This window comes from Heloderma suspectum, chromosome 6 (assembly GCF_057233095.1).
Source record: "Heloderma suspectum isolate Gila_16-S chromosome 6, 16-S_ref, whole genome shotgun sequence".
Lineage (NCBI taxonomy): Eukaryota > Metazoa > Chordata > Lepidosauria > Squamata > Helodermatidae > Heloderma > Heloderma suspectum.
The window spans coordinates 29,213,313-29,238,497 of record NC_139463.1 but is presented as its reverse complement, the minus strand read 5'-3'; the positions used below and the strand labels follow the sequence as shown (position 1 = coordinate 29,238,497).

General features: G+C 45.7%; 1 protein-coding gene across 1 annotated transcript in view; it reads right to left on the bottom strand.

The window, feature by feature from the left end:
* Window positions 1-1,645: 1,645 nt before the first annotated feature.
* UNC5D (unc-5 netrin receptor D) overlaps window positions 1,646-25,185 on the bottom strand; it is a 721,393-nt gene continuing 697,853 nt past the window's right edge. The window contains exons 16-18 of the mRNA XM_084807245.1: window positions 23,301-23,465; window positions 16,187-16,365; window positions 1,646-3,401 (exon numbers count right to left, since the gene is read on the bottom strand). Coding sequence (XP_084663371.1) covers window positions 3,197-3,401; window positions 16,187-16,365; window positions 23,301-23,465 — 549 coding nt within the window. The 3' untranslated portion in view covers window positions 1,646-3,196. The remainder of the gene's footprint in view (window positions 3,402-16,186; window positions 16,366-23,300; window positions 23,466-25,185) is intronic.

Below are 25,185 nucleotides of genomic sequence, written 5' to 3'. Positions count from 1 at the left end.
TCTCTCTCTCTCTCTCTGTGTGTGTGTGTGTACACACACACACACACACACACCATCATGTTTATGAAGAAATTTGCAAATTTTGGTAAGTTCTTAACAAAAATAAACCAATCAACTTTCTAAGCCATCTACACTGGCCAAATTCAAGAGGTCCACTGAGTCCCACCATGGGGAGGTCCATAATATACCTGCCTGTCATGTGCCTGCTAAGATGAAGAGCCTATCAGGAAAAAAAGAGTTGAACTTCCCTATTCCACACCAGAAACATGGCTTGAATTAGGGCTGTACAGATTTTGTTTAATCCATCACGTCTGTGTTTCATGGATTGTCAGGGCATCGTTGTCTGCTCTGTTAACTGCTCATTGACAGATTCAGATATGGGGTACCCCCTGAAAAAGTCTGCCAAAAAGTCTGCCACAATGTACAGGACTTTTGCTGGAATATAACATCTTACATAGATAGATATATTTCTATCTCTATCTCTATTCTCTTATCTCTATCATCTATCTATCTATCTATCTATCTATCTCAGCATACAATCAGTGAGCAGAGTGCACAAAAACATGTATAGAACATTGTGATTTTTTTAAAAAAAATAAAATGATATGCACATTAGTGTATTTTCCAGCAACTTTTGTATTTTTGTAGACCAAAGTTGTGCAAAATTCCAGAATGTAAAAAAAAAAAAAAAAGTCCACAGAATCCACATGACTTAGAAAAAGCCATTCCACTGCAGAATCTGTGGGTTGGATTCATAGAAATCTCAAATCATTTGAATCTGTTGCGGATTTCTCCAACATCCTGCATTTGAATACACATGGATTCAAAGCCAGACTACTCAGACCTATGTACTGAAAGAACTCTGCCGGGATGGATGGATGGATGTGTCACTTTCATTTTCTCCCACATTCTTTCTTTCTTTTTTTAAGTTCAAGATCTGTCTGGTTGGTTTATGAAGATTGATTTTGGTAAGTTCTCATCAAAGAAATGAACTGAATGGGTGGATCTTCCTATGTTTTCCCCCACTGTAAAGCAGCCACGAGACCCTGATCATTAGAGCAATAATATTGGAGGACCCCACCTCCCACCTTGCTATTTCACTGATCTAAATCTATCTCTCATGCATGCCCATATGGGGGGAAATACAGGCATGAGACAGGTACGTGTGTGTGTGTGTGTGTCTGTGTGTGTGTCTGTTTCCTGAGGTCTAATAGCACCTTTGGTGGAGTGATTTTGATCAGGGAAATGGTACAGGGGGAAGAGCTGAACATCAGCAGAACCTCTCAAATTAACAAACAAACAAAAAAACCCTGCAGATCCCTTACATGTGTTTTTAAATGGAAGAACTCCCCACCCCACAACCATCAGATCATCGATCTACCATGTCACATGTGTTTCTGCACTTAGTTAGACATTATTGTATTCAACTATTATCTTTAAATTCTACTTCATCGCTGGTGCTTTTTTCTAAATGGCCTCTTGAAATTCCCCCTCCTATTTTTTTTAGGCAGATACATTGAAAGGATCATTTCAGTGAATTTATATAGGAGGATGAGAAATTCTCCAACAGTTTCTCAGGGCCGGGGTTCACCATTAGCAGTGGCAGTAGCACAGCGTCTTTATTTCTGTATGTTTTTTTTTTTTTACATTATCCCTGTAGTGGCAGCCTGGCTGCTATTCTGCAACCCCAGAATGCCCCAGATGTAGCGTCATTATGGGGCATTGGGGGGGAGGTAATTGGAGCTCACCATGAAAAAAGAAATGGTGAAGAATATTTGTAGAAAATTCTGCAAGGTGCCCTTCTTTTCTGGGGCACAGGGTCAGAAAAAGAGAATTCTATTTGTTTTCCTTTCTTTCCTTTCAGAAAAGTATCTTCTGGGGAATTTACACTCAGCTCTACTTTTGTTTGTGTTTGTGTTTTGTTTTTAAGTTTGGGGAGATACGAACTTTGTTTTCTGCCTCCATCCACAGTGGCATCAGTGGCCCCAGTTCAGAGCTGTGCGCAAATGCCCTCTCAAAATCCCCAACCTATTTGTGGGCAGAGAAATTGGGGGGACAATTTCACTGGATTTCTCCTAAGAGAGGAGAAATTCTCCAACAGTTTGTCACAGAGCTCACTACTGGCGGGGGTTTTAGCACAGGTTCATACGTCTTTTTCCTGAAGGTTTTTGGTTTATTGCACTGCTCCTGCAATTGGCAACAGCATCAACTATATTGTGGCAGAATTTTGGATTTCTTTGGGGTTTTGAGCTTACCTAATCACTGCGAGGTGGCCAAGGGTGCTGTGTGTGTTTTCTCTCTCTCTATCACACATCTTGCTATTGCTCTCCAGCCTCCCAGGCCACCTGCACTTCCTGAACTGAAAATGCCCCATGGGAGGAATTGCCTCATGATGTCTTCCTCATGATGGCTTTAATTGAAGTTTGGGAAGCTGAGGAAGCTACAGGTTGCCATACAGATGACTGTACAATGACAGACAGGACACTCATGCACACTCCATGGCCACCTCATAAGTAATGTAAGGACAAGAACCCCAAACCCAACCCATGAGAATTTCTACAAAATCTATTCTCCTTTGAATGTCTTCTCAAAAGCAATTTCATTTCTATCAAATTGAATGAGAATGGTTGAAAACAAATGTGGGAGAATTTTTCGGCACAGCACTACCCCAGTTCCATCTTACCTGTGCCTCCTACATGGCCATATCCTTAGCGAGAGCCCAAACTAAAACACATCACAAACAAAACCAATAGAGAAGAGCCAACTCAACAATCTAATACACAGAAATGTCTAGGTTTTAGAAGATGTCAATCTTCTTCATGTTTTCGTCTCTTGACTGTGGTAGCATTTATTCCTACACATTTTGTTCCATAAGCATCGTGCTTATTGTCAGTACCCAAGTACCAGCTTTAACCTTCAGTGCAGGGAGATAATTTCCCCCCCTCTCACAGCAACATTTGTGCAGAGAGGCATGAGTTTCCTTGTGGAAACAGAACATTTGGAGAAAACAGAACAGCTTCTTCTGTTTCTCCAAATGGAAACTGACTTGATGGCATGAGGGAGTGAGGCACTGTATGAAATACGAGAGGCGTGTGTGTGTGTGGTGAAATAACACATGGTTTCCTTCCTTTTTACAGGAATTCTGTCAAGTACAAAGTCCAAGCTGGCTTTCAGTTCTTTCAAAGGAAAGTGATGACTAAAGTCCGTTTTGTCTACTGTAGCTGAAGTTGGATTCCTCGATCTGAGTTTCTGTAAGGTTAGAGATTTTGGGCTGTGTCCTTCCTATCTCTTCCAAAGCACAGGCTAGAGAGTCTAAGTCACCATCATGCTGATGCCTGGCTTCCCACAAGTCCAAAATGACAGCAGACGGGCTGTGCTGGGTAGCAAAGTAAGACAAATTCCTAAAGAAGGAGAGAGGCAAAAGCAAAGGGGTTAGTTAGGGCAAAGGGGTTTGGGGTTATTGTTGAAACTATGCCAACACCTGAAATATTCAAGAGGATAACTGCACACCTCATAGACACTGTTGCTGATGATGTTCAGTGGGGGGGCTCAAAAAGGAGACCACCACCCCGCTCAAAAAATGGTGCCCCAACATTTTTGGCCTTACAGCCATTTGGGTACCACATTTCAAGTTGGAACCACAGCCACTTGAAACTTGATCCAGCTCAAAAGGTGTTTTCTTTCTTGTCACTGCCAATTTCCAGGTCTCCCTCCCCTCCCTCACACACATACACACTTTGTGAGCAATGCCCCCCCCCCCCAGTGTGGAGAGGTTAAATAGCAATGGAGAGGCTCACAGACAGCCTTGCCTGCCCAAGACCTGAGTGAAATGACACTTTTAAGCATGCTCAGGAATATCATTTCCTGAAGGGATCGTGGAAAGTATTACTATCCTCTTTTCACAAGGGGTGTTTTGCTTGCAAATAGGGTGGGTGAGCTGGGGGATTGGCAAGTCATGCGCAAAACCATCTGGGGGTTTTCTGAGCATTCCTCTGGAATGTTCACAAAACTCTTCCAGGTTTTTCTAGTACGTGATGGGAATGCTTATAAAACTCTGGCAGTTACTGACACAAATGGAAAGGGGTATTTGCATATCATTACTGGCTGGCTGGACATACCATGAGAGTAAGCTTATTCAGAAGCATTTGCTGGGAGGCATGATGGCATGCAGGTAAAAGGGAACAGGGGTGCATTATGGAAAGGGAACCTTTGGGCCAAGAGAGCTAATCACATTTTGACTTGGAAGGGCTGGATAAACAAGGTGACTAGGTCATGATTCTTGTAGAAGAATGTCCACTTCTTGTGGAACGCCCTGCCTTTGGAGGTCAGGCAGGCGCCAACATTGTGTTCCTTCCGGTGTCTCCTGGAGACATTGTTTTTTGGGGAAGCCTTCCTTGAGTGATGAGCCGCAGTATATTAAACCTAGGGATGGCATGGGTGCCCGATTCCATCCAGGAATCTGGCAGAACCCCCCTCCTGCATCCTCAAGCCCTGCTTGCCGAGCCTCTGCCCCCACTCTCCCAAGCCTGGGCTCAGCAAGTGGCCCACACTCACCCCGGTGGCCTTGTCGAGCTCTGCAGTCACCAGTTTTTGAAAAATGAAAGAGCAATGGCAAAAATGTGCTTGAAAGGTTGTCACAGAGAAGAAGGCCAGGACCTCTTCTTGATCATCCCAGAGTGCAGGACACGGAATAATGGGCTCAAGTTACAGGAAGCCATATTCCGGCTGAACATCAGGAAAAACTTCCTGACTGTTAGAGGAATATGACAATGGAACCAATTACCTAGGGAGGTGTTGGGCTCTCCCACACTGGAGGCGTTCAAGATGAGGCTGGACAGCCATCAGTCAGGGATGCTCTGACTTGGATTCCTGCATTAAGCAGGGGGTTGGACTCGATGGCCTTGTAGGCCCCTTCCAACCCTACTATTCTATGATTCTATGATTTTATGTGTATATTTGCGTATCCATGAAAATGTGGATTTTTGCAAAATGCACATTTTCGCATGCATGCAAATACGTGCTTTCGCAAAAACCACATTTTCACGCATGCACAAATATGTGCCTTTTTGTGATCACCATTTCATTTTTCAAAAGATGGCGACCTCGGAGCTTGGCAAAGCCACTGGGGTGAGTGCAGGCTGCTCACCAAATGTGGGAGGGGCTCAAGCATGGTCCAAAGACCAGCGAATGGGGGCAGGGGCTGGGTGGTTGCCCAGAGAACCCAGACAGGGGTGGGTTCGCACATCCTTAATTAAATCTGGTCTTATTGGAATTGTTTATCTTAAAATGTTTTAATTGTTTTTACATGGTGTTTTATTCTTTTATCCTTGCTGTTCACCACTCCGAAATGTTTTGATGTGAAGTGGTATATAGATATTGTAAACAAACAAACAAACAAACGGCTGCATATTACCTCCACTGTCAGAGGCAATATGCCTTTGAATAACACTTGCTGGGGAACATTAATGTAAGAATGCTATTGCACTCATGTCCTTTTTGTGAGCTTCCCACAGGCATCAGGTTCGCCATTGTATGAACAGAATGCTGGACTAGATAGGGTTTGGTCTGATCCAGCAGGCCATTTGTTATGCATCTGTACCCTAGCTTGAATAGCAAAAGCTTCTAAGATGACATTCAAATTTTCTTAATAAATCACCATTGCATAAAGAAATACTGTGAATTTGTATGCAAGGTGAGAATAAAGTAACAAGATTTTCCTTTCCTACAGGGGTTTGGTTTGCTTTGACACTGATGCTGTTTCTCTAGTTGCCTTTCTTCATCGGCCATTTTTGATTTTGCTTAACTGTGCATACATGATTTATGGAAATGTTCATGACATTTATTTGCAAAGGATCTGGTGGAACAAACTGGCTTTTGAATGCACATTATTCTTAGACTGTGCCATTAAGAGACTGTGCCTCTTAACAAATTGACTTGCGTTATTTCCTCTGGGGATAATCATCTGAGTAAGGCTATTGAAAAAGCATGCATATGCATAATCATATTTACATACAGCTTATTATACATAATACATGCATGTAGGGTTTGCTGGAGTTAAATTGTGGCTGAAATCTCCGTGGAACAACTACTCAGAAAACCTCCAGATAGAGTGTAGGAAGAGTTCACATGTCTGCAGGTCCTCTGTTTGATGACACACTGGCTATGTGAAACAGTCGTCTCAGGGCACAGTGTCCTGTATTATCTTGCATCATCACAAATGCAATGTATTCCAATGGAGGGAGCTCATATGTTCAGTTCCAATAGCGAGATATCTAGGTGTACATTCATGCGAGAATCAGTGAGCTACCTAAATGGACATGCAAGTGTGAATCAGCTCTATATCTGTAGGTGTTGTTTCAAAGCTGCTGTATTCCAGATACTTTGATCCTTGTTACTTTCTACCAGAACTCGCAGCTACCCAGTACCAGTATGGGTTCTGCACTCTGTACAGCTTGCTTTCTGAACTGATCTCTAGGATCCTGGGAGATAAAAAACATCAACTTTCCCTGGGGAAATTCTCCTGCTCTATAAGCATAATGAAGCTGGTTTGGGGGCAAATCTCAAGAGTACGATGAAAAGACCTCAGGCTGTAGAAGACAAATAACCATAGCTTCGATTGGACAGTACCTTCAGCTGGATCCACTTCCCTATGCGAGAGCAACCCTGCATTTCCTGTCCATTCAGCAGATCTGTCTTTCTCCCAGTTGAACATTAATCATGGAAAGGAAAGGTTCCTCCTGTGCAAGCACCGAGTCATTGCTGACTCCTAGAGGGACGCCGCTTGCACTTGCATTTTCATGGCAGACTGTAGCGGGGTGGTTTGCCATTGCCTTCCCCAGTCATGACTACCTTTCCCCCAGCAAGCTGGGTACTCATTTTACTGACCTCGGAAGGATGGAAGGCTGAGTTGATCTGAGCCATTTACCTGGGACCCAGCTTCTGCTGGGATCAAACTCAGGTTGTGGGGAGAGTTTTGGTTGCAATACTGCCGCCTACCACTCTGCGCCACACAAGGCTCTCATTAATCATGAGTATAACGTTATTCAAGGGGTACGTGTGTAAAATCCAACATGCATGGGCTCAGACTAAGCAATCGGTGTCCCTGATAAAACCCAGGAGTTGTAAATACAAGCTGGGCCTATAGCCATTGGCTTCTATGTGCATATTCCTTTAAGAAAATTATGGATATCCAAGGTGTGCTAGTTTGGTGTAGTGGAAACATGGAATACAATTGCTTTTTCAAGGACTTGGTAGTGTACATGTACAACCATTGCTTCTTCTGTGCCTAGACTTCCGGTTGGGCCTATGGCTTTTACTGGTTATCTATGTTTCTTCTTCCCAGAGTCAGTTATCTGTTTGAGACTTAATAACTTGAGGGGCTAGTAGATAAGCTTCTGTTATCTATGCTGGGTTACTGCCAAACATTCTCAAAGTCATTGGAATATGGCCAGGATAGAGGTGAGGTTAATATGATCATATGAAGGAATAAACACACACATACACACACACACCTGACAAACTCCCAGGGTGAGATCTCAATGCAGGCTGCTTCAGAAAGGTGCTGCATGTTAGAGGCCAGTATTGGAGTCACATCTGTTGGCAGATTTTGATGGGACCCCCAGCAAGTGTAGGAATGTAAATTTATACTCTTGCTCTGTAGTGTTTTGTTTTCTTCTGCTTTGTTACTTTGGTTCTGCTGAATAAAATCTTTAGCCTTTGCCCATTAGTGTGTTCCCCATATTCTCAATCCTAACAAGAACCATTGCCTCTTGACGACACAGTCAGTGAGAAGGGAAGGCACCTCTGGGTAAAAGTATTTTCTAATCCAGCCCTGTGTTTCATTCTTTGGTTTACAAAAAGCCAGGGGTGTTGGACTTCTTTCAGCTTGAGGGCTGCATTCCATTTTGGAGAAACTTTGGAGGGTGGCATTCTAATGGTGGGTAGGGCCAGAGGCAAAAGGAACATGGCCAAAATTACCAGCACATTGTAGCTTAAAGCTGTTACTGCCAGTAGCTAAGCCTTAGGAGAGGCATTTCAATCTTTTTAGGGATGGTGGAGAATTCCCCCCCCCCGAGTCCGTGGCGGAATGGAACACTTACCTCTGTCTCCCTGTGGAATCCTCTTCGGCTGGATCCTCCGGCTCCAGAGCGCCAGCTATACAACTGCCATGACGTATTGCTGGCTGAGGGGTATTGACTGCGGATGCAAATGGCATCCAGGATGCCATTTGTGGCCATACAGGTCTTAGTTTAAGGTAAATGCAGCCGTAAATGGTCCTGGACACCATTTGCGTCTGCAGTCAATACCCCTTAGCCAGCGATACGGCAATGGCGGCCGTATCACTGGTGCTTTGGAGCCGGCCAGCGGCTCTGCAGAATCGCTGTGGAGCAGAGCTGACCAAAGAGGATTCTGGGGGGAGGAACGGATCACCTCCCCCCAAGGTTGGATTCCCGACTAGAATGACAAGTAGGGAATCCACCCATCCCTAAATCTTTTAGAACAAGTTGGTTCCTCATGAACAAAGTTCAGGGAGAAAAATCAAATCTAATGAAAGGTTTAAGTTAACTAATGGTTTACAGGGACTTTTAAATGTTATTTTGTTACATTTAACAGCTGAAGACTTCTTTTGAGCAATTACTAAACTCTGACTGGGTTACTTTTAACTGTAGGTGTCTCTTAATCCCTTCATGATTTGTTTACAGGCTGTATGTTAGTGGCACAGCATTGTACATTGTACCTGCACCTGTGTTTATAAAGGTGTACAGATACTTTTTTGTGTTCATATTTCATTTTGCTCCAATTTACAATTTGTTTAATTATACTTGACACTTTTTATATGAAAAATAAAACTTTATAGTATACTGTTATAGAATTTTAATTCTTAAAAAAAGTTTATGGACATATATAAACTTCTGACTTTGAATTATAGTGAAACCCATTGTCATTTGTGGAATCTGTGTGTCAAGACCTTTCCAATGAAGTATGTTTCATGAGAATTGGTCAGTGAGAAGCCAGTCAAAAAGGGATGACCAACTAACTCCCAACTTTGAATTATGTATATAAACACAAACACTGGGAAACTCCCAAATGATTGGTGATTGAAGAAAAGGAATGGGGGCAGAGGAAGGGCCATGGCCATCTGGGAAGCCCCCAGGAGGGCCAGATTTGGCCCCTGTGCCTGAGCACATCCCAAGGTTTTGAAGGTCTTCACTTTGTACAAGCACCGGCACAAAGTGGAAGCAGATTAATGAATATGCACCTACTTTTCATTGCTTCTTGTAGTGTGTGAAGTGCCCCCCCCCCCGCATTACAACTCAGAACCTTGGACCTTACAGATAAAGGTAGTTTACCAGCTAAAGCCAGGAGGACCAAAACCTATTGTGAAAGTCAACATAACCTTTACCACATAATTCCTGGCAAAATGTCATCTCTTAGCTCCCTGTCTGAGGGGTTGAACCAATCAATAAGTAAATATTACTCAAAGTATAGGCCCAGCACTGGAGATGACCCTCCTCTATGCTTTTCTATCAGAGAAACTTTCAACTCTAAAATAATTATTATAGTTTTTACTTTTTGATTAAATTGGAGTATTGCTGCATTTTTTTTCTGCTTTAGTATGCTGTTCAAGTTTAAGCCATTCACTTATCAGGGCAAATCTGGTCTCTGGCAGCTCCTTTGTAGCCTACATGCAAGATGTCATACCTTGCTTGTTCTATGTGCTACAAAGAGGAACATGACAGTAGCAGCCTACTTTACTGGGTGGTTGGTTGTAAGGATAACTGAAATAATGCATGAACATTCTAAAGGGCTAGGTTGATGCCTATCATCACTGTTGTTCTTATAATTATTATATGCAGCTTATTATTATTATTATTATTATTAGCAGTAGTAGTAGTAGTAGTATATGAGGAGGATGCAGTTGCCTCTGGAGTTCATGGGGCAGTTTAAGTGGAATGCGGGAGGTGACTTTCACTGATTGGGGGATTGACTGGAACAGGAGGGAGCTCAAGAGGAGGTGAGAATTGGCAAAAATTGACTCCTGCCTTTCTGCTGGAGAAATTCTCAGTTGGTCCTATCCATGAACAGATGGAGCCCTTCCATTTACAGAAACCTCGTAAGGAGCAGTGCCATATTCTGCTAGTTTAAGACTTATAATGCAGCTCCTAGACAAGAAAGGTCTGGTCTTGCTCTTCAGCTCACTAGCAAAGGATGCATCGTGCTATTTTCTATGGTTACATTTGCTGCGAGTCTTAAAGAATATCTAAGTGGGCAAAACAGGAAGGAAAGTATCTGGGGGCAGTGACCAAAAAAAAAAAAATACTGTTTAAATTTTAGGCCTCACCCCTCAGGTGATTTCTACAGCTACATATAAGCTGCGCATCAGCTACCACAAAAAGAGGCATATGCACACATGGCCCAACAGAAATCATATTTCTCAGAGATAAAGGGAAACTGGGATGTTCTGGGCACTGCTGAGGCTGGGACTGCAGATTGTGATATAAGAGATTCCAAGATGGATGGCTTCTCTTAGGCAATGGGAGAGATGAAATCTTTTAGGATTTTTATTCCCATCTCTGTTTTTTTCCTACTCGAGCATGATCATGACCATTGGCCTTAAAGAAACACATATGGAAAGCAAAAACTGTCTGCCTTCTTACCACGAAGAACAAATGCACATTGCAAAAAAAAAGGAGATCTGCAATGCTTTCAGATGATAGACATGAAGATCGCAGTGATTCTGCTTGTTCCTTTGTTGTACCACATCATTTATGTTCATGATGGCAAACATTAATATACTACTTCTGCATGCAATCCTTCCACCAAAAATGCAACCCAATCATTCCTGTCCTGTCTTTTCATTAATAATAGATTTTCTTACGATGTCCCCAGCAAGGAATCACAGGGAACTCAACAACAACAGTTTAAAAACTCAAGAAGAATCCAGTCAGCCAGCTCAGCCACCTGCACTCTCTGGTTCCAAAGCAATGCAAACAGATTGCGGGTTGGACAGTCATTCCAAACATTCAGAAAACATCCAGCTCCAATTCGCCTCTGGTGTCTTGTTTGTTTCTTTCTTCCATGTGCAATTAGTGTAGCCAACAGAAAACACACAGGCTTTAGTTCCAGAAGGGACTGCTCATTATTCCAAACAAAAGTCTAACAAATGCCCAGATTAGGAGCTAAGACTGATGCTCACAATTTTAAAAGATAGAGAATTTGGGTTGTTTTTTAATGGGATTTTCTTAAAAGAAGAAGAAGAGGTACAGAAGCTCTTAGTCAGTATTTTTTCAATGATCTGTTTGAAGTTTTTCATTCAGACTACCAAGATGAGTTCTGTACCTACTTGTTTTGCAACTCCATCTCTGCTGATTCAAGAAAGAAAAGGCAATACCTTGCAGATATTGCCTTCTGGAAAGACATCACTCCCTCTAATAGCAAACTTAGGTGGTGAGTGCTGCAGAAATGGAATCAAAATGGGGGACCACTGAAAAAGGCCAGGTATCAGCATGCTAAGGAGAACCCGATATTTTCTTTAAAAGAGATGGGAAAAAAATACCTAAGCTCCCCAAACTGTCCCATTAGGATTGAACCTGCTAAGTAGCCATGGAGTATCACTTGGAAAAGAAAAACAAAACAAACAAAAAATGAGAAGTGGGGGCATGCAATGCCCTGCTTGAGCTCCTTAAAGTTTACAGTATCCTGCAAGAGGGCTTGTTTCCAGGAACCCTGAACAGTAGCACTCCTCCTAGGAGATCAAGATGCACTTTGATGTTGTTGTAGGTCCTACTTGTCCTCACTGCTCCACCTAAGTCATTGTATGCCCTGGCTGTGGGCTGCCAAGATTTAGAGGTGCTGAGAAAGTGATAAGCCAGATCCAGGTTTACGTACAAGGAGATTTTATTGAGTATACAGTGCACAGGCGTACCCAATGGTTGGATCAGACTAGGGGTGTACAAAACACACTTACTAGTCTGCTGAAGGAGCCCACAGGGGGGGAGGTGATCCTTCCCTCCCCCGGAATCCTCCCCGGCCATCTCTGCTCTATGGCGAGTCCGCGAAGCTGCCGGCCGGGCCCATCCACAGCTGGACTTCCATCCGCTGCCACACAAATGGTGCCCAGCATAGCGAACGCCACTTGCGTCCCTGCTTTTTGCCATGATAGGCTATGTAAATCTTTACACAGCCTATCACAGCAAAGAGCAGGGATGCAAATGGCGTCCCCTACACCGGATGCCATTTGCATCCGCAGACCAGCAGCGGATGGCAGCGCGGTTAACGGACGGGGACAGACACGGCCGACGGCAGGTAGGATCCAGCCAGCATGAACTTCGCGAGGTGGCGGAGGTCAGTGGTCCGTTCCACCACGGACTCCGGGGGGGGGGGTCATTGGAGTCCATGGTGGAATCCTCCACCATCCCTAACAGGCTACCACTGAGATTATTGTATTATGACAGAAAGGACACTCATGCACATGCCTCAGCTGCCTCATAAGTAAGGTAAGCACAAGAACCCCAAATGCAGCCCATGAGAATTTCTCCAAAATTTCTCCTCCCTTGAATTTCTTTTCAAAAGCAATTTCTCTTCTATCAAATTGAATGAGAATGGTCGGGAAAAAAAGCAGGAGAAATATTCAGCACAGCGCTAGCAGGGGCCCTTGAGTAAGCAAACTTGAATTAGGGGTGTACAGAACTCACCTCCAAGTCTGTCGGGGGGTCCGCAGGGGGGGGGCAATCCGTTCCTCCCCCCAGAATCCTCCCTGGCTGGCTCCGCTCTGTGGTGAGTCCTCAGAGCTGCCAGCTGGGTCCATCTGCTGCCAGACTGCTCGTCTTCAGACACAAATGGCATCCGGCGTAGCAGATGCCATTTGCGTCCCTGCCTTTTGCCGTGATAGGCTACGTAAAGATTTACGTAGCCTATCACGGTAAAGAGCAGAGACGCAAATGGTGTCCACTATACCATTTGCGTCCCTGCTCTTTGCCGTGATAGGCGACGTAAATCTTTACGTCGCCTATCACGGCAAAAGGCAGGGATGCAAACGGCGTCCGCTATGCTGGACGCCATTTGCTTCCGAAGACAGGTAGCAGTGGATGAGACATACAGCAGCAGGTGGGATCCAGTCCGCACAGATTCCCCTGGGTGGCAGAGGTGAGTCTTTCGTTCCGCCGTGGACTCCGGGGGGGCAGTTTCTTAGAATCCGGCCTCACTGGATTCTGTGGCGGAATTCTCTGCCATCCCCAACTTGAATGAACCAGTGCCTGGGCACGGTAATGGACTGGATGAGGGCTAATAAACTGAAACTCAATCCAGACAAGACAGAGGTACTGTTAGTGGGTGGTTCGTCTGCCCAGCTAGGTGATATTCAACCTGTTCTGGAGGGGGTTGCACTCCCCCTAAATGATCAGGTTCGTAGTTTGGGGGTGCTCTTGGATCCAGAACTGTCACTTGAGGCACAGGTGAACTCAGTGGCATGGAGCACTTTTTATCAGCTTAGGCTGGTATACCAACTACGCCCTTATCTGGACAGAGATAGCCTAGCTACAGTGATCCATGCTCTGATAACTTCTCGTCTGGATTACTGCAATGCGTTATACGTGGGGCTGCCTTTGAAAACGGTCTGGAAACTTCAGCTGGTCCAAAATAGGGCAGCAAGATTGTTAACAGGGACTGGCCTGCGAGCTCATATTACGCCAGTACTTTTCCAGCTGCACTGGCTGCCAGTCCGTTTCCGGGCCCGATTCAAAGTGCTGGTATTAACATTTAAAGCCCTCAACGGCTTGGGGCCAGGTTATCTGAAGGATCGCCTCCTCCCATATGTGCCTGCCCGGACCTTAAGATCATCAGCAGTGGCCCTTCTCCGTGAGCCCCTGCCAAAGGAAGTGAGGCGGGTGGCTACTAGGAGGAGGGCTTTTTCTGTTGTGGCACCCCGGCTCTGGAATGAGCTCCCTAGTGAGGTTCGCCTGGCGCGTACATTGTACTCCTTTCGGCGCCAGGTGAAGACCTTTTTATTTTCCCAGGCATTTTAGCTTTCTAAATTTTTATCTTTGCTGTTTTAAATCTGTATTTTAAACTCCTGTACTGCTGCTAGGTTTTATTGTGGTTGTATTGTTATATTGTGGTTTTAATGTTCTATATATTTTAAATTGTTTTATTGTGTGTTGTTTGGTTTTAATTTTTGTGAACCGCCCAGAGAGATTCGGCTATTGGGCGGTATAGAAATAAATAAATAAATAAATAAATGCTTGTGAGCGAGACTGAGGCAAGCACCACCCCGCTTGAAGCCTGTGCTCCCCTTCTTCAAGGCCAGCAGTGGGCAACTTGTGGCCTTCCAGATGTTTTGGCCTACAACTTCCATCTTCCTCCATCATTGACTATGCTGTCTAGAGCTGATGGGAGTTGCAGACAAAACAGTGGCAGTTGCACTTCTGGGAGATCTAGGCAAAGCATCATTCTGCTGGGAATGAGCACTATAAGTCCCAGAAGCACAGTAGAAACTTGATGCTACACACATGGTTCCATCAAATAGAAGGCCCAGATGGAATGGTGCCTCACACACCATTCCATCAAGTAGAAGGCCTGTCCTGCCATTATCTTCATCTCACACATGGGTGAGAAGGATATACATATGGATTGAAGCTCTTATCAGGGGTGGATTACACTTTCAGCTAGGGATATACGAAAGGGACTTACCTTGTCCTGCAGCTTGCTTCGCGGTGGGGGGGAGGCGCTTTGCTTCTCCCCCCGAAGTTCAGGCGAGGGGAGGGAGGCACCCCGCCTCACCCAGCTGAAATTCAGGCCGGGGAGAAGCACCTCGTCTCCCCGGCCGCAAAAGAAAAAGTGAAAAAACAAACAAACCCCGTGATAGGCTATGTAACAATTAACGTAGCCTATCACGGCTAGATTTCCAAAGTCAGCCATGATAGGCTACGTTAATCGTCATGTAGCCTATCACGGCTGACTTTGGAAAAAAAACAAAAACAAACACGTACGCAAATGGCGGCACCCATGGGGCGCCGCCATTTGCGTTCCTTATTTTGGCACGTCTAGTCTATGTAAAGTTTTACGTAGACTACGGCAAAAATAAGGGCACGCTATTTGCATTGCCCTTATTTTCGCTGTAGTCTACATAAATCTTTATGTAGACTAGACGTGCCAAAATAAGGAAAGCAAATGGCGGCGCCCAATGGGTGCTGCCATTTGCGTACGTGTTTGTTTTTTTTTTCCAAAGTCACCTGTGATGGGCTACGCGACGATTAACGTAGCCTATCACGGCTGACTTTGGAAATCTAGCCGTGATAGGCTACGTAAATCGTCACGTAGCCTATCACGGGTGTGTGTGTGTGTGTTTTTACTTTTTTATTTTGTAATGGCGGTGGCAGCCGGTCGGGAGACCGGCCGCTGCCCCCGCCCCCGACAAAACGCCGCTGGGACCTGCTGCTGAGAGGGACATTTGGCCACGGTAAGTCCCATCCCGGGGTGGGGGCGGGGGGCCGGCAGAGAATTTCCCCAACACTTTCGGGGGGGCGAATGCCTCGGCGCTTGGCCTCTCGAAGATTTGTGGAGAAATTCTCCGCCATCCCTACTTTCAGCAACCTTCCGATCCAGCATGCATAATGTCATCTGCTTTTGATCCTGGCCCTTTTATACAACACATTAACAGCTGCAGAACAGTCCGTGCCCTATAACAAAATAAAAGGGGCAAACAACCTGCTCTCAGAACCTTGGTGAGATATGCTTGCTGATAGTAGATCAGGGCCGACTTAAGGGATCCATTTCATTGGACAGCTCCCAAGGTCCACACCTTATCAGAGGGCCCATTACTGACCACCAGAGACTCCTGCTGCTGCTGCTCCCCTTGCCAGGCACACCTTCTGGCTGTGAGCATTCCACATTATCAGAATAATGTCAGACCTGCTTCCTGGTGGATGTCAATCTTGCATCCACAAAAGATGGTACCCTGAGCAGAACACCTCTGGCAGACCTCAAAGCATGTTGGGGGTCATTGGAATGAAGACATGAAAAATGAACACTTGATTACTAAATAATTTTAAATGCTGCAGCTTTCAGGATATTGAGCAATGTTTGTATTACTGATGGAAGTGTAAACCTAACAGTGACGATGGCTCCAAAGCACATTACAGCCATTGTAAATGTTAATACACTGCCTTTCAAAATGGCCTTGGGTTACCTGTTGATGCTGTTTTTCTGTGCTAACATCTGCCAGTCTTTGCCTTTAGTGCTGGGTGTGTCAAAAGTCGCACATATCCTCTGTCTGATAGAATGTGGTATCTTGAAGGCTTGCGGCCCCATCTGAACAGGAAAGTGGCTGTCATCATGTGCAAAGAAAGTGATGGTTTCCCTTTCATTCTGCATGAAAAAATATTCACGAATCAAAAAGAAAGAAGGAGGAAGGGAGAGGAGGGAGAGGTGGAAAACTATACTCAGGATGCTGTATTTTTGAATGTGCTTGTGCAAAATTTTGTGTTTGTGCAAAATTTGCACAGAATAAAATACATACAGCATAACCATTTCCATAGAATCAGATCTACTGATATTTAGGGATGTTGGAGAATTCCACCACGGACTCCAGTGAGGCTGGATTAGGGATGCATGAAAGTCACTTACCTGGTCTCGCAGCTTGCTTCGCGGTGGGGGGGAGGCGCTTCGCTGCTCCCCCCGAAGTTCAGGCTGGGGGGGGGCTTCCCTCCTCGCCCGGCCGAAATTCAGGCTGGGGGGGAGGCTTCCCACCTCACCCGGCTGAAATTCAGGCCGGGGAGAAGCGCCCCGTCTCCCCAGCCATGAACTTCAAAAGAAAAAAAAAACGCCCCTGTGATAGGCTATGTAACAATTAACGCAGCCTATCATGGCTAGATCTGCAAAGTCAGCCTTGATAGGCTACGTTAATCGTCACGTAGCCTATCATGGGTGACTTTGAAGAAAAAAAAAGCGCGTACGCAAATGGCGGCCCCCATAGGGAGCCGCCATTCGCGTTCCTTATTTGCGTGTATGGCTAATGGCGTTCCTTATTTGGTCCCTGTAGTCTACGTAAAGATTTACGTAGCCTACGGCGAAAGTAAGGGCAATGCTATTTGCCCTTATCTTTACGTAGACTACAGGGACCAAATAAGGAATGCCATTAGCCGTACACGCTTTTTTTTTTAAAGTCAGCCATGATAGGCTACGTGACGATTAACGTAGCCTATCACGGCTGACTTTGCAAATCTAGCTGTGATAGGCTACGTTAATCGTTATGTAGCCTATCACAGGGGCATTTTTTTTTTTTTTTACTTTTCTTGTAATGGCGGCGGCGGCAGCCCCCGCCCCTGACGAAGACCTGCCGAACCGCCGCCGGGACCCGCCGCCGGGAGGGACATTCATGAAAGGTAACTCCCATTCCAGGGGGGGCGGGGGCTGGGGGGGTGGAGAATTTCTCCCCGAACAACCTTTGGAGGACCGAATGCGTTGGCACTCGGCCCCCCGAAGTTTCGGGAAGAAATTCTCCCCCATCCCTAGGCTGGATTCTTTTAGAATTCTTTAGAATCCGGCCCCTGGAGTCCGTGATGGAACGGACTCCTCCCCCGACCCCCACCCCAAAATCCCCGGAACGGATCTACCTGCTGGCAGCTCTGGCGGCAGCTCCAGCGGTGGCTCTGGGTCGTCTTCTGGGCTGCTGCAGCCGCAAATAGGGATGTACAAAAGTGACTTACTTTTTGCGGATTATGTTGATGGTGGGGGGGGGAGGCATTCCATCCCTCCCCCCGGAATCCTGGCTGGGGGGGAGGCGCTCCGTTCCTCCCCCCGGAATCCTCGAACGGCCGGCTGTGCTCTGCGGCAGCTCCGCGGAGCTGCCGGCCAGGGCCGGCCTGGCCCGGCTAGAGCCGTCCGCAGCCGGATTTCTGGCCGCGGAGGGCTCTGGGTAAAACAAAACAAAACAAAACACCCGTGTACGCAAATGGCGGCGGCTACAGCCGCCACCATTTGCGTTCCTTCTTCTTGGCCATCTTAATCTACCTAAACATTTATGTAGACTATGACGGCGAAAATCAAGGGGAACGCAAATAGCGTAGCGGGCGCTATTTGCGTCCCTTTTTCATTCATCGTTTTAGCCTACATAAATCTTTACGTAGGCTAAAACGGCGAATCAAAAGGGGACGCAAATAGCGCCCGCTATGCTATTTGCGTTCCCCTTGATTTTCACCGTCATAGTCTACATAAATATTTACGTAGATTAAGACGGTAAAAAGAAGGAATGCAAATGGCAGTGGCTGTAGCCACCGCCATTTCCATACACATTTTTTTTAAAAAACCCACCCCCAACCATGCTAGGCTACGTAAAGATTTACGTAGCCTATCACATCTTTTTTTCTTTTTTTTAAACCTAGCCATGATAGGCTACGTAAATCTTTATGTAGCCTATCACGTCTTTTTTTTTCTTTCCCACAAGCCTGGAAATGGCGGTGGTGGCAGCCGGTCGGAAGACCAGCTGCTGCCACCGCCGGAGCCGCCGCCGCCAGAGCCACTGCCATCCGGAAGATCCGCCCCAGGTAAGTCTCATCCCGGGGGGAATCCGTGGGGGGGCAGGCCGTTCCACCACAGATTTCAGGGGGCCGAATGCACTGGCATTCGGCCTCACCAAGATCTGTGGCAGAATTCTCTGACATCCCTAGCCGCAAATGGCGTCCTGTGTAGGGGACGCCATTTGCATTCCTACACTAGGCCGTGGTAGGGTACGTATATATTTACATAGCCTATCACGGCTAAAGCAGGGATGCAAATGGTGGCCACGACACCATTTGTGTCCTTGCTTTTGCCGTGATAGGCTACGTAAGTCTCTATGTAGCCTATCACGGTAAGACAGGGACACAAATTGTGTAGTGGCCGCCATTTGCATGGTTTAGCCATGATTTGCATGGTTTAGCCATGATAGGCTATGTAAATATATACGAAGCCTATCATGGCCTAGCATAGGGACACAAATGGTATCCCCTATGCAGGATGCCATTTGTGTCTGCAGCAGCCTGGCAGCAGATGGAGGCCCTGCTGCATATTGGCCTGGCCGGTGGTTCCGCAGACTGGCTGTGGAGCAGAGCCAGCTGGGCAGGATTCCGGGGGGGAGGACCAGATCACCTCCCCCCCATGGAACCCAGCGGAGCCAGGTAAGTGGGGTTTCATACACCCCTACTGATATTGAACTGTGCTCTGTTCAGTTCAGAAAGTTGTCACTAATAAGTTATCTAGGAGAACTCGGGGGGGGGGATTTTGCTCCCCCACAGAGTTCTAAATTAATTTGCTATTTTGAATGCACCATTGAAGTGGCTTTAAAAGTTGGTTAGCCCAAGTCCCACACACAAATTTCCATTCACATGGATCTAAGCAAACACAACTGAAGGACATATATGAAGGCTGGAATTTCACCCACCAGTTCCTAGGGTCATATAGAAAGCTCACCCACCCAAAGCAGCAGAAACTAACACCTGGGAAGCTTCGTTGTAACCCAGCTGGTCAGGAACTGCTGGTCCTGTGTGTACTCCACCCCCCTCCCCCAATAGTGAACCAGTGAACTAGTTCTCAGAAAATTATTTCTGAGGTACCTCTGGGTCTGACTCCACCCACATAGGCCAATCATCGGGTTGTTCTGGGCAGGGAGGAGTATAAAGGGCTTTTAGTTCCAGCTAGCAATGTGCAAATCAGCAAAACTCAAGCTTGCCGAAGTTCTCCCAATTCCATCTTGAAGGTTGTTCCGGCTCGAGTCCATATGAGATTGTGAGCTTTGTTTTTCATTTTTCGTTTGGCATAAAAACCCATGCATATTTGTGTGCATATCTTTTCCAAACATACAGTTCCGTTATGTGCATCTTTGAAATGTACACATTCTTCTCCCATTTATTAAAGTGTATTTGTGCACTTCTTCAGAAGTACACATTTTTTCTTGCATATTTTTCAAATGTACGCATGCCGTTGAAAACAATTTGTTTGGGTCTGCGAATCACATTGCAAGCTCGAAAATTTACAGAATTCAACAACAGATTGCATCCAAATCCATGTAAGGACTTTGACCATAGATTACATCCAAATGTATGTTCAGATTCAGAAAGTGTGAACTTGGTAAATCCTGATCAAAAAGTTACTGAAATGGATTTCTCATTAGGGATGGAAGGACTCGCCTCCATCAGTGGTGCTGCCCACCCACCAAAACCCCGCTGGCCGCATGAGCTTCTGCACAGTCCATGGGTGCTCGATGAGCACCCAGTGGCCGCCTGTTCCCTCAGCAAGCCTTGTTGTTGTTGTTGTTTTGCAAAATGGAGGCTTGGGTTTTTCTGCAAATGTAGTGTTGTGTAAATAGCCAAAAAGGGGCTATTCACACAACATTACAGATGTAAATGGACCCTTATGCCTGCAATATTTTGTAAATGCCCCCTTTATGGCTTCCATTTATGTAACATTACATTTACAGAAAAAACGTGAGCAGCCATTTTTTTCGCAAAATGGTGGCTCGCTGAGAGAATGGGTGGCCTATGGGCACTTGTGGACCGCGTGGTGGCTCAGCCAGTGGGTCCAGTAAGCATGGCGGCTTGGAGAGCAGGGTCTGGGAGGCCAAGCAGCAGGGAGTCTGGCAGACTCCACCCCAATCAGACTCCCATGACATCCCTATTTCTCATACATCCCTAGTTCCACCCAAGCCTTGCCTGAGCAACAAGGTTGAACAACTGAGTTCTGGTGTGTCTTCTGTTTCTAGTCCTGCTCTTCAGGCTTGTTGTCTGGCCCTGCCATCTGCTTTGCCCTCTCTGATCCTGACTGCTCTTTGCTCCTGACTACCAGCTTGGCCCTCAGCTTCCTGGTTCTCATTTCCTGGCTCACCTCTGTCTGCTGCCCATGACTCAAGAGAGGAGCAGAGGCTTTTATTATGGGTTCTTCTAGCTCTCCCCACTAAGCTGGGTTCTCTAGTTTAAAGGATAAGGTGATGGGAAAGACCTCTCCTGGAGACTTCAAGGGATGTTGCTAGATATTTGGGCCTAATGAACAAATAGCCTGACCTAAGTCAGCTTCCTCTGTTCTTACCCCATTACTTGCACACATTTCCCAGTGTGCTTTTCTTTTTTTCTCCTCGCAGTCTCTGAGACTGTAAATTCTGTGGGTCAGGAACTGCCCTCCTCACCTTCATGTTTGTTTCTCCCTGTCTAGCACACCAAGATATGCCTCCTGCCTGGGATGTCTGGGTGCTAGTGCAGTATAAATATTTCATCAGAAAGGTACTACAAGCCCTTTTCATATAACATTTATGGCACATCTTGAAAGACATCCATGCAAAGTAATAGGAACGCTGTAGATACATCACATTTTCTGATTGCCTTAAATTAAATATGCATCAGATTTGGTTCTCTGCACTTTGAAGATAAGCTGCTGCTACCTGGTTTGCAAAACACACACACCCATACAATGATAAGTTGAAGCATGGAGCCTGTTTTGTTGTTACTGTTTTCAAGTTGTTGAATTAACCTTGACTTTCTGTTATCTTTTGGAGGAAGGGGTAAAAACGTGCCATATCGGTGAATCTGTTTGAAGAGGAAATCATTAATGGGCAGGACATGGCATTCGATAGTAAGATTTCTGGGTGAGGGGAAAAAACAAAACAAAAACAAAAGCACCAGCATTCAAGAGAAGGGAAAGCAAACCATATCGAAACCTTGCTGTCTGTGGGCAAATTTTCACTATGGTGGTAACATTGCTACTCCAGCACTCGGCAAAGGGTGGTTTTACCTCGCCACTGCTGAATCTGGATGAAGAGACATGGGCTGCCTGGCATCCAGACTCTCTGTCTTCTCAGCCAGTGTGAGAGATAGGATGCACGCCTACATAGGGTGGCAGTCTCTTTTGAACCAGTGCAGCATTTCAGCCACCCCTCCCAGTGCAAGAGTAAGGGATTAGTTTGGTGCCTACAGGGAGGCTGATTTGGATTTTGGACCTGCTCCCTGATGGGCACTACTCCTGTTTTGTGCCTACTCTGACACAGGGGGTGTGGTGTTTATTAACTTGGCAGTTCTGACACAGTGGGTATTGTGTTTATTAATTTGGCGGATTGTTCAGATTGTCGCTTTTTTGTTCACAACTGGCAGGTAGTGCGGGTCTCCAAGGAATGACTTCGGATGCCCGGGTGAGCCCTCGGAGGCACCTGGAGGTTGAAGGGTCGCTTGCCCAACCTATCTCTCATTGCTAGCCAGCTTGAGGGGATGTGGAAAGGAGCATCCCTTGGAAGCTTTAGCTCATCAAACGCTGGCCAGCATGGGCTGGGTGAAGTAGCCAGGAAGCCCCCAGCTTGCCTTTATGGGGGGAGGGAGGGAATGAAAGGTGTGGATCAGCGTGTTATTCAATCTACCCCACAGAGCCAGGGTAGTATTGCCCAACGGGCAGATTTCCCCAGTTCTCAAGTGATGGGGTGACTGAAATTGGCCCTCATATATGTTTATGCCCATTGCAAATCCTAGATGCTACAAATTAAAGCTGTGGCACTGAGCCCAAGTATGCCTCATGTCTTCATTCTGGGGAAGGAGGCAAACCTGTGTTTGGTATATACCAGTTCATTTGAGATGGGTGGTGTGTGTGTGTGTGTGTGTGCGCGTGTGTCTGTGTGTGTTTTGCACCAAAAACTGCATTGCAACATCCAGAGAAGTGCAAAACTTGATAGATACTTACATCCTGATCTGCATCTTCATTCAGGATGTGTGGATCGGGTTCAAATTCACAAAGATCAACCAATCCCTCAAGCATCCCTACTCTTAACAGTGAACGCTCAATTTTTTGTTTGCTTGTTTGTTTATTTATTAAATTTATTAATCATCCATCTGGCTGGTCATCCAGCCACTCTGGGCGATGTACAATAATAAACACAGTTTAAAACAATAAAATGCTACATTAAAAACATATTTCTAAAATTACCCTAACCCACCCCAAATGCCTGCTTGAACAACCACGTTTTTAATGCGTGGCGGAAGCTTATTAAAGAGGGGGCATTGGGGAGTTCCCTAGGGAGGGAGTTCCACAGATTGGAGGCTACCACAGAGAAGGCCCTCTCCCTCGTCCTCACCAGCCTAGCTGTCCTGGCTGATGGGACAGAGAGGAGGCCATCCGAGGCTGATCTTGTTAAGCGGCCTGTCTGGTGTTGCTGGAGGCGCTGGGCCGGAACTATATAGGAGAGCACAAGTGGCCCAAACAAGGCATCATTTCTGTTGTTTTGTGCAGAAAATAAAATATGCCTATGGGAGAATAGATATGGATGGGGCTGGGGGTGGGGACACACCACTCACCTCAAGAATAGATGTCTGGATCTGTAAGATTTGTTCATGGCCTTTGACTTGTCTGACACAGATTTTGCATGAGAGTTGTGTGGTGGCAGGAGTGTAGCGCTCCAGTGAAAAGGCACAGTGGAGTGGCTGCTGGTGGCTGTGCCACACATGAGAAAAAGGGACTTCCTAGAGAAGAAAGGAAGAGGAGGGAAGTGGGCAAGACATTGGCATGGTAAGAGAGGCAAATGCACCCAACAGTAACTGCCAAGGCAAGAATGGCAATTGCATCCGGAAATACGAAAAATTAACCTGCCCATAAGAAAATAAGCACAGAAGAAGAGCCCTGCTGGATCAGACCAAGGGTCCATCTAGTTCAGGTTTCTGTTTACACAGTGGCCAAGCAGCTGCCCACAGAAAACCCACAAGCAGGACATGAATGCAGCAGCGCCCTCCCACCCATGTTCCCCAGCAACTGGAGTACATAGGCTCACTGCCTCCAATAGTGGAGGTAGCATATAGCCATCAGGATGAGTAGCTTGGAGAGCTACAATTTGCACCAGCCAAATTCAGTAAGTATACCTATTCCCAGCATAGACAGGACTATGTGGTACCTCCTGGCTGTCTCATAGCTATTAAAGTTGAGGAGCCTGTTGGACAAAAGAGATAGCAACCCAAATTCATCACTAACATGATTAAATACACAGATATTCAAACCCAGACTTTTAAAAGCTCAGCACTCAAAGCCCTGGGCCTGGATAGACAAACCTGTGAGTTTCAGTTTCTTCCACATCCATTTTTATTTTTTAGAAATCAAGTTCCTTTTGCCCTCTATATGGAGAACATTGTGAAATTTGGTAAATTCATATCAAAATTGAATCGAGCTGAAATTCTCACCCTTCCCTGGTGTGAATAGGACACTTTCTTATGTTCACCCAAATACTTCTTTCCCTGTGTACCAGGCCAGCTCTGATACCTGAAGTTACTTGATCTGGGAGAAAGGTCCTTGGGACATGAATACAGAGTGGGAGGGTTCCACTTCCCTCACTTGCATGGCCCTTTTGATAGGAACATAGGAAGCTGAATTATACTTGATCAGACCATGGTCAGTCCATCTAGTCCAGAAACTGACTGGCAGCAGCTCTCCAGGGTTTCAGGAATGTGTCTTTCCTAGTCCTACCTGGAGATGACAGGGATTGGACCTGGGATTTTCTGCATGAAAAGTATGCAGAAAATCTACCACTGGTATACATCCCCTCTGTAGAGCACACTATCCACTGCTTTATACAGGAATTGGGAATGTGCATACTAGATAACCATGGCTACACTAGTCACAATGAGTTTGGCCTCAATTTATCCATGGCACCCATTTTCCAAGAACTATCTCCAAGGGTGCAATTCTATGCATGCTTAGACAGAAAAAAAAGTCCTACAACTCCCAGCATGCCCCAGCCAGCCTGGAGCATGGTGGGAGTTGCAGGACTTTTTTCTGTCTAAATATGCATAGGATTGCACCCTAAAAATGTCAGTGATTTTGAGGCAGGTTAAAGCCTTTGTACACACACACACACACACACAGTAAATAACACAATTTACCCCCTTCTCACTTTCCTTCTAGATTGCAAGGAGTTACACACACACACAAATAAAATAAATGAAAGCACTATATCTAGAATGTGACTCCGTGAGTGACAGCAAGTTACCAGTGGTGATAAAGAAAACATTGGAAATAATATTTAAAAGGCAGATCAAATATAATTAGATCTAGAGAAATTTATATATTCCTAGAGAAATTATATATTACCCTTTCAGTTGGGTGTGGGGAGAGATAAGGACATGGGAGAGAGAGTTGGGGGTAGCAAGAGAAAATCACTGAGCTGGAAAACATTGTGTGAAAATAAGGTAATAG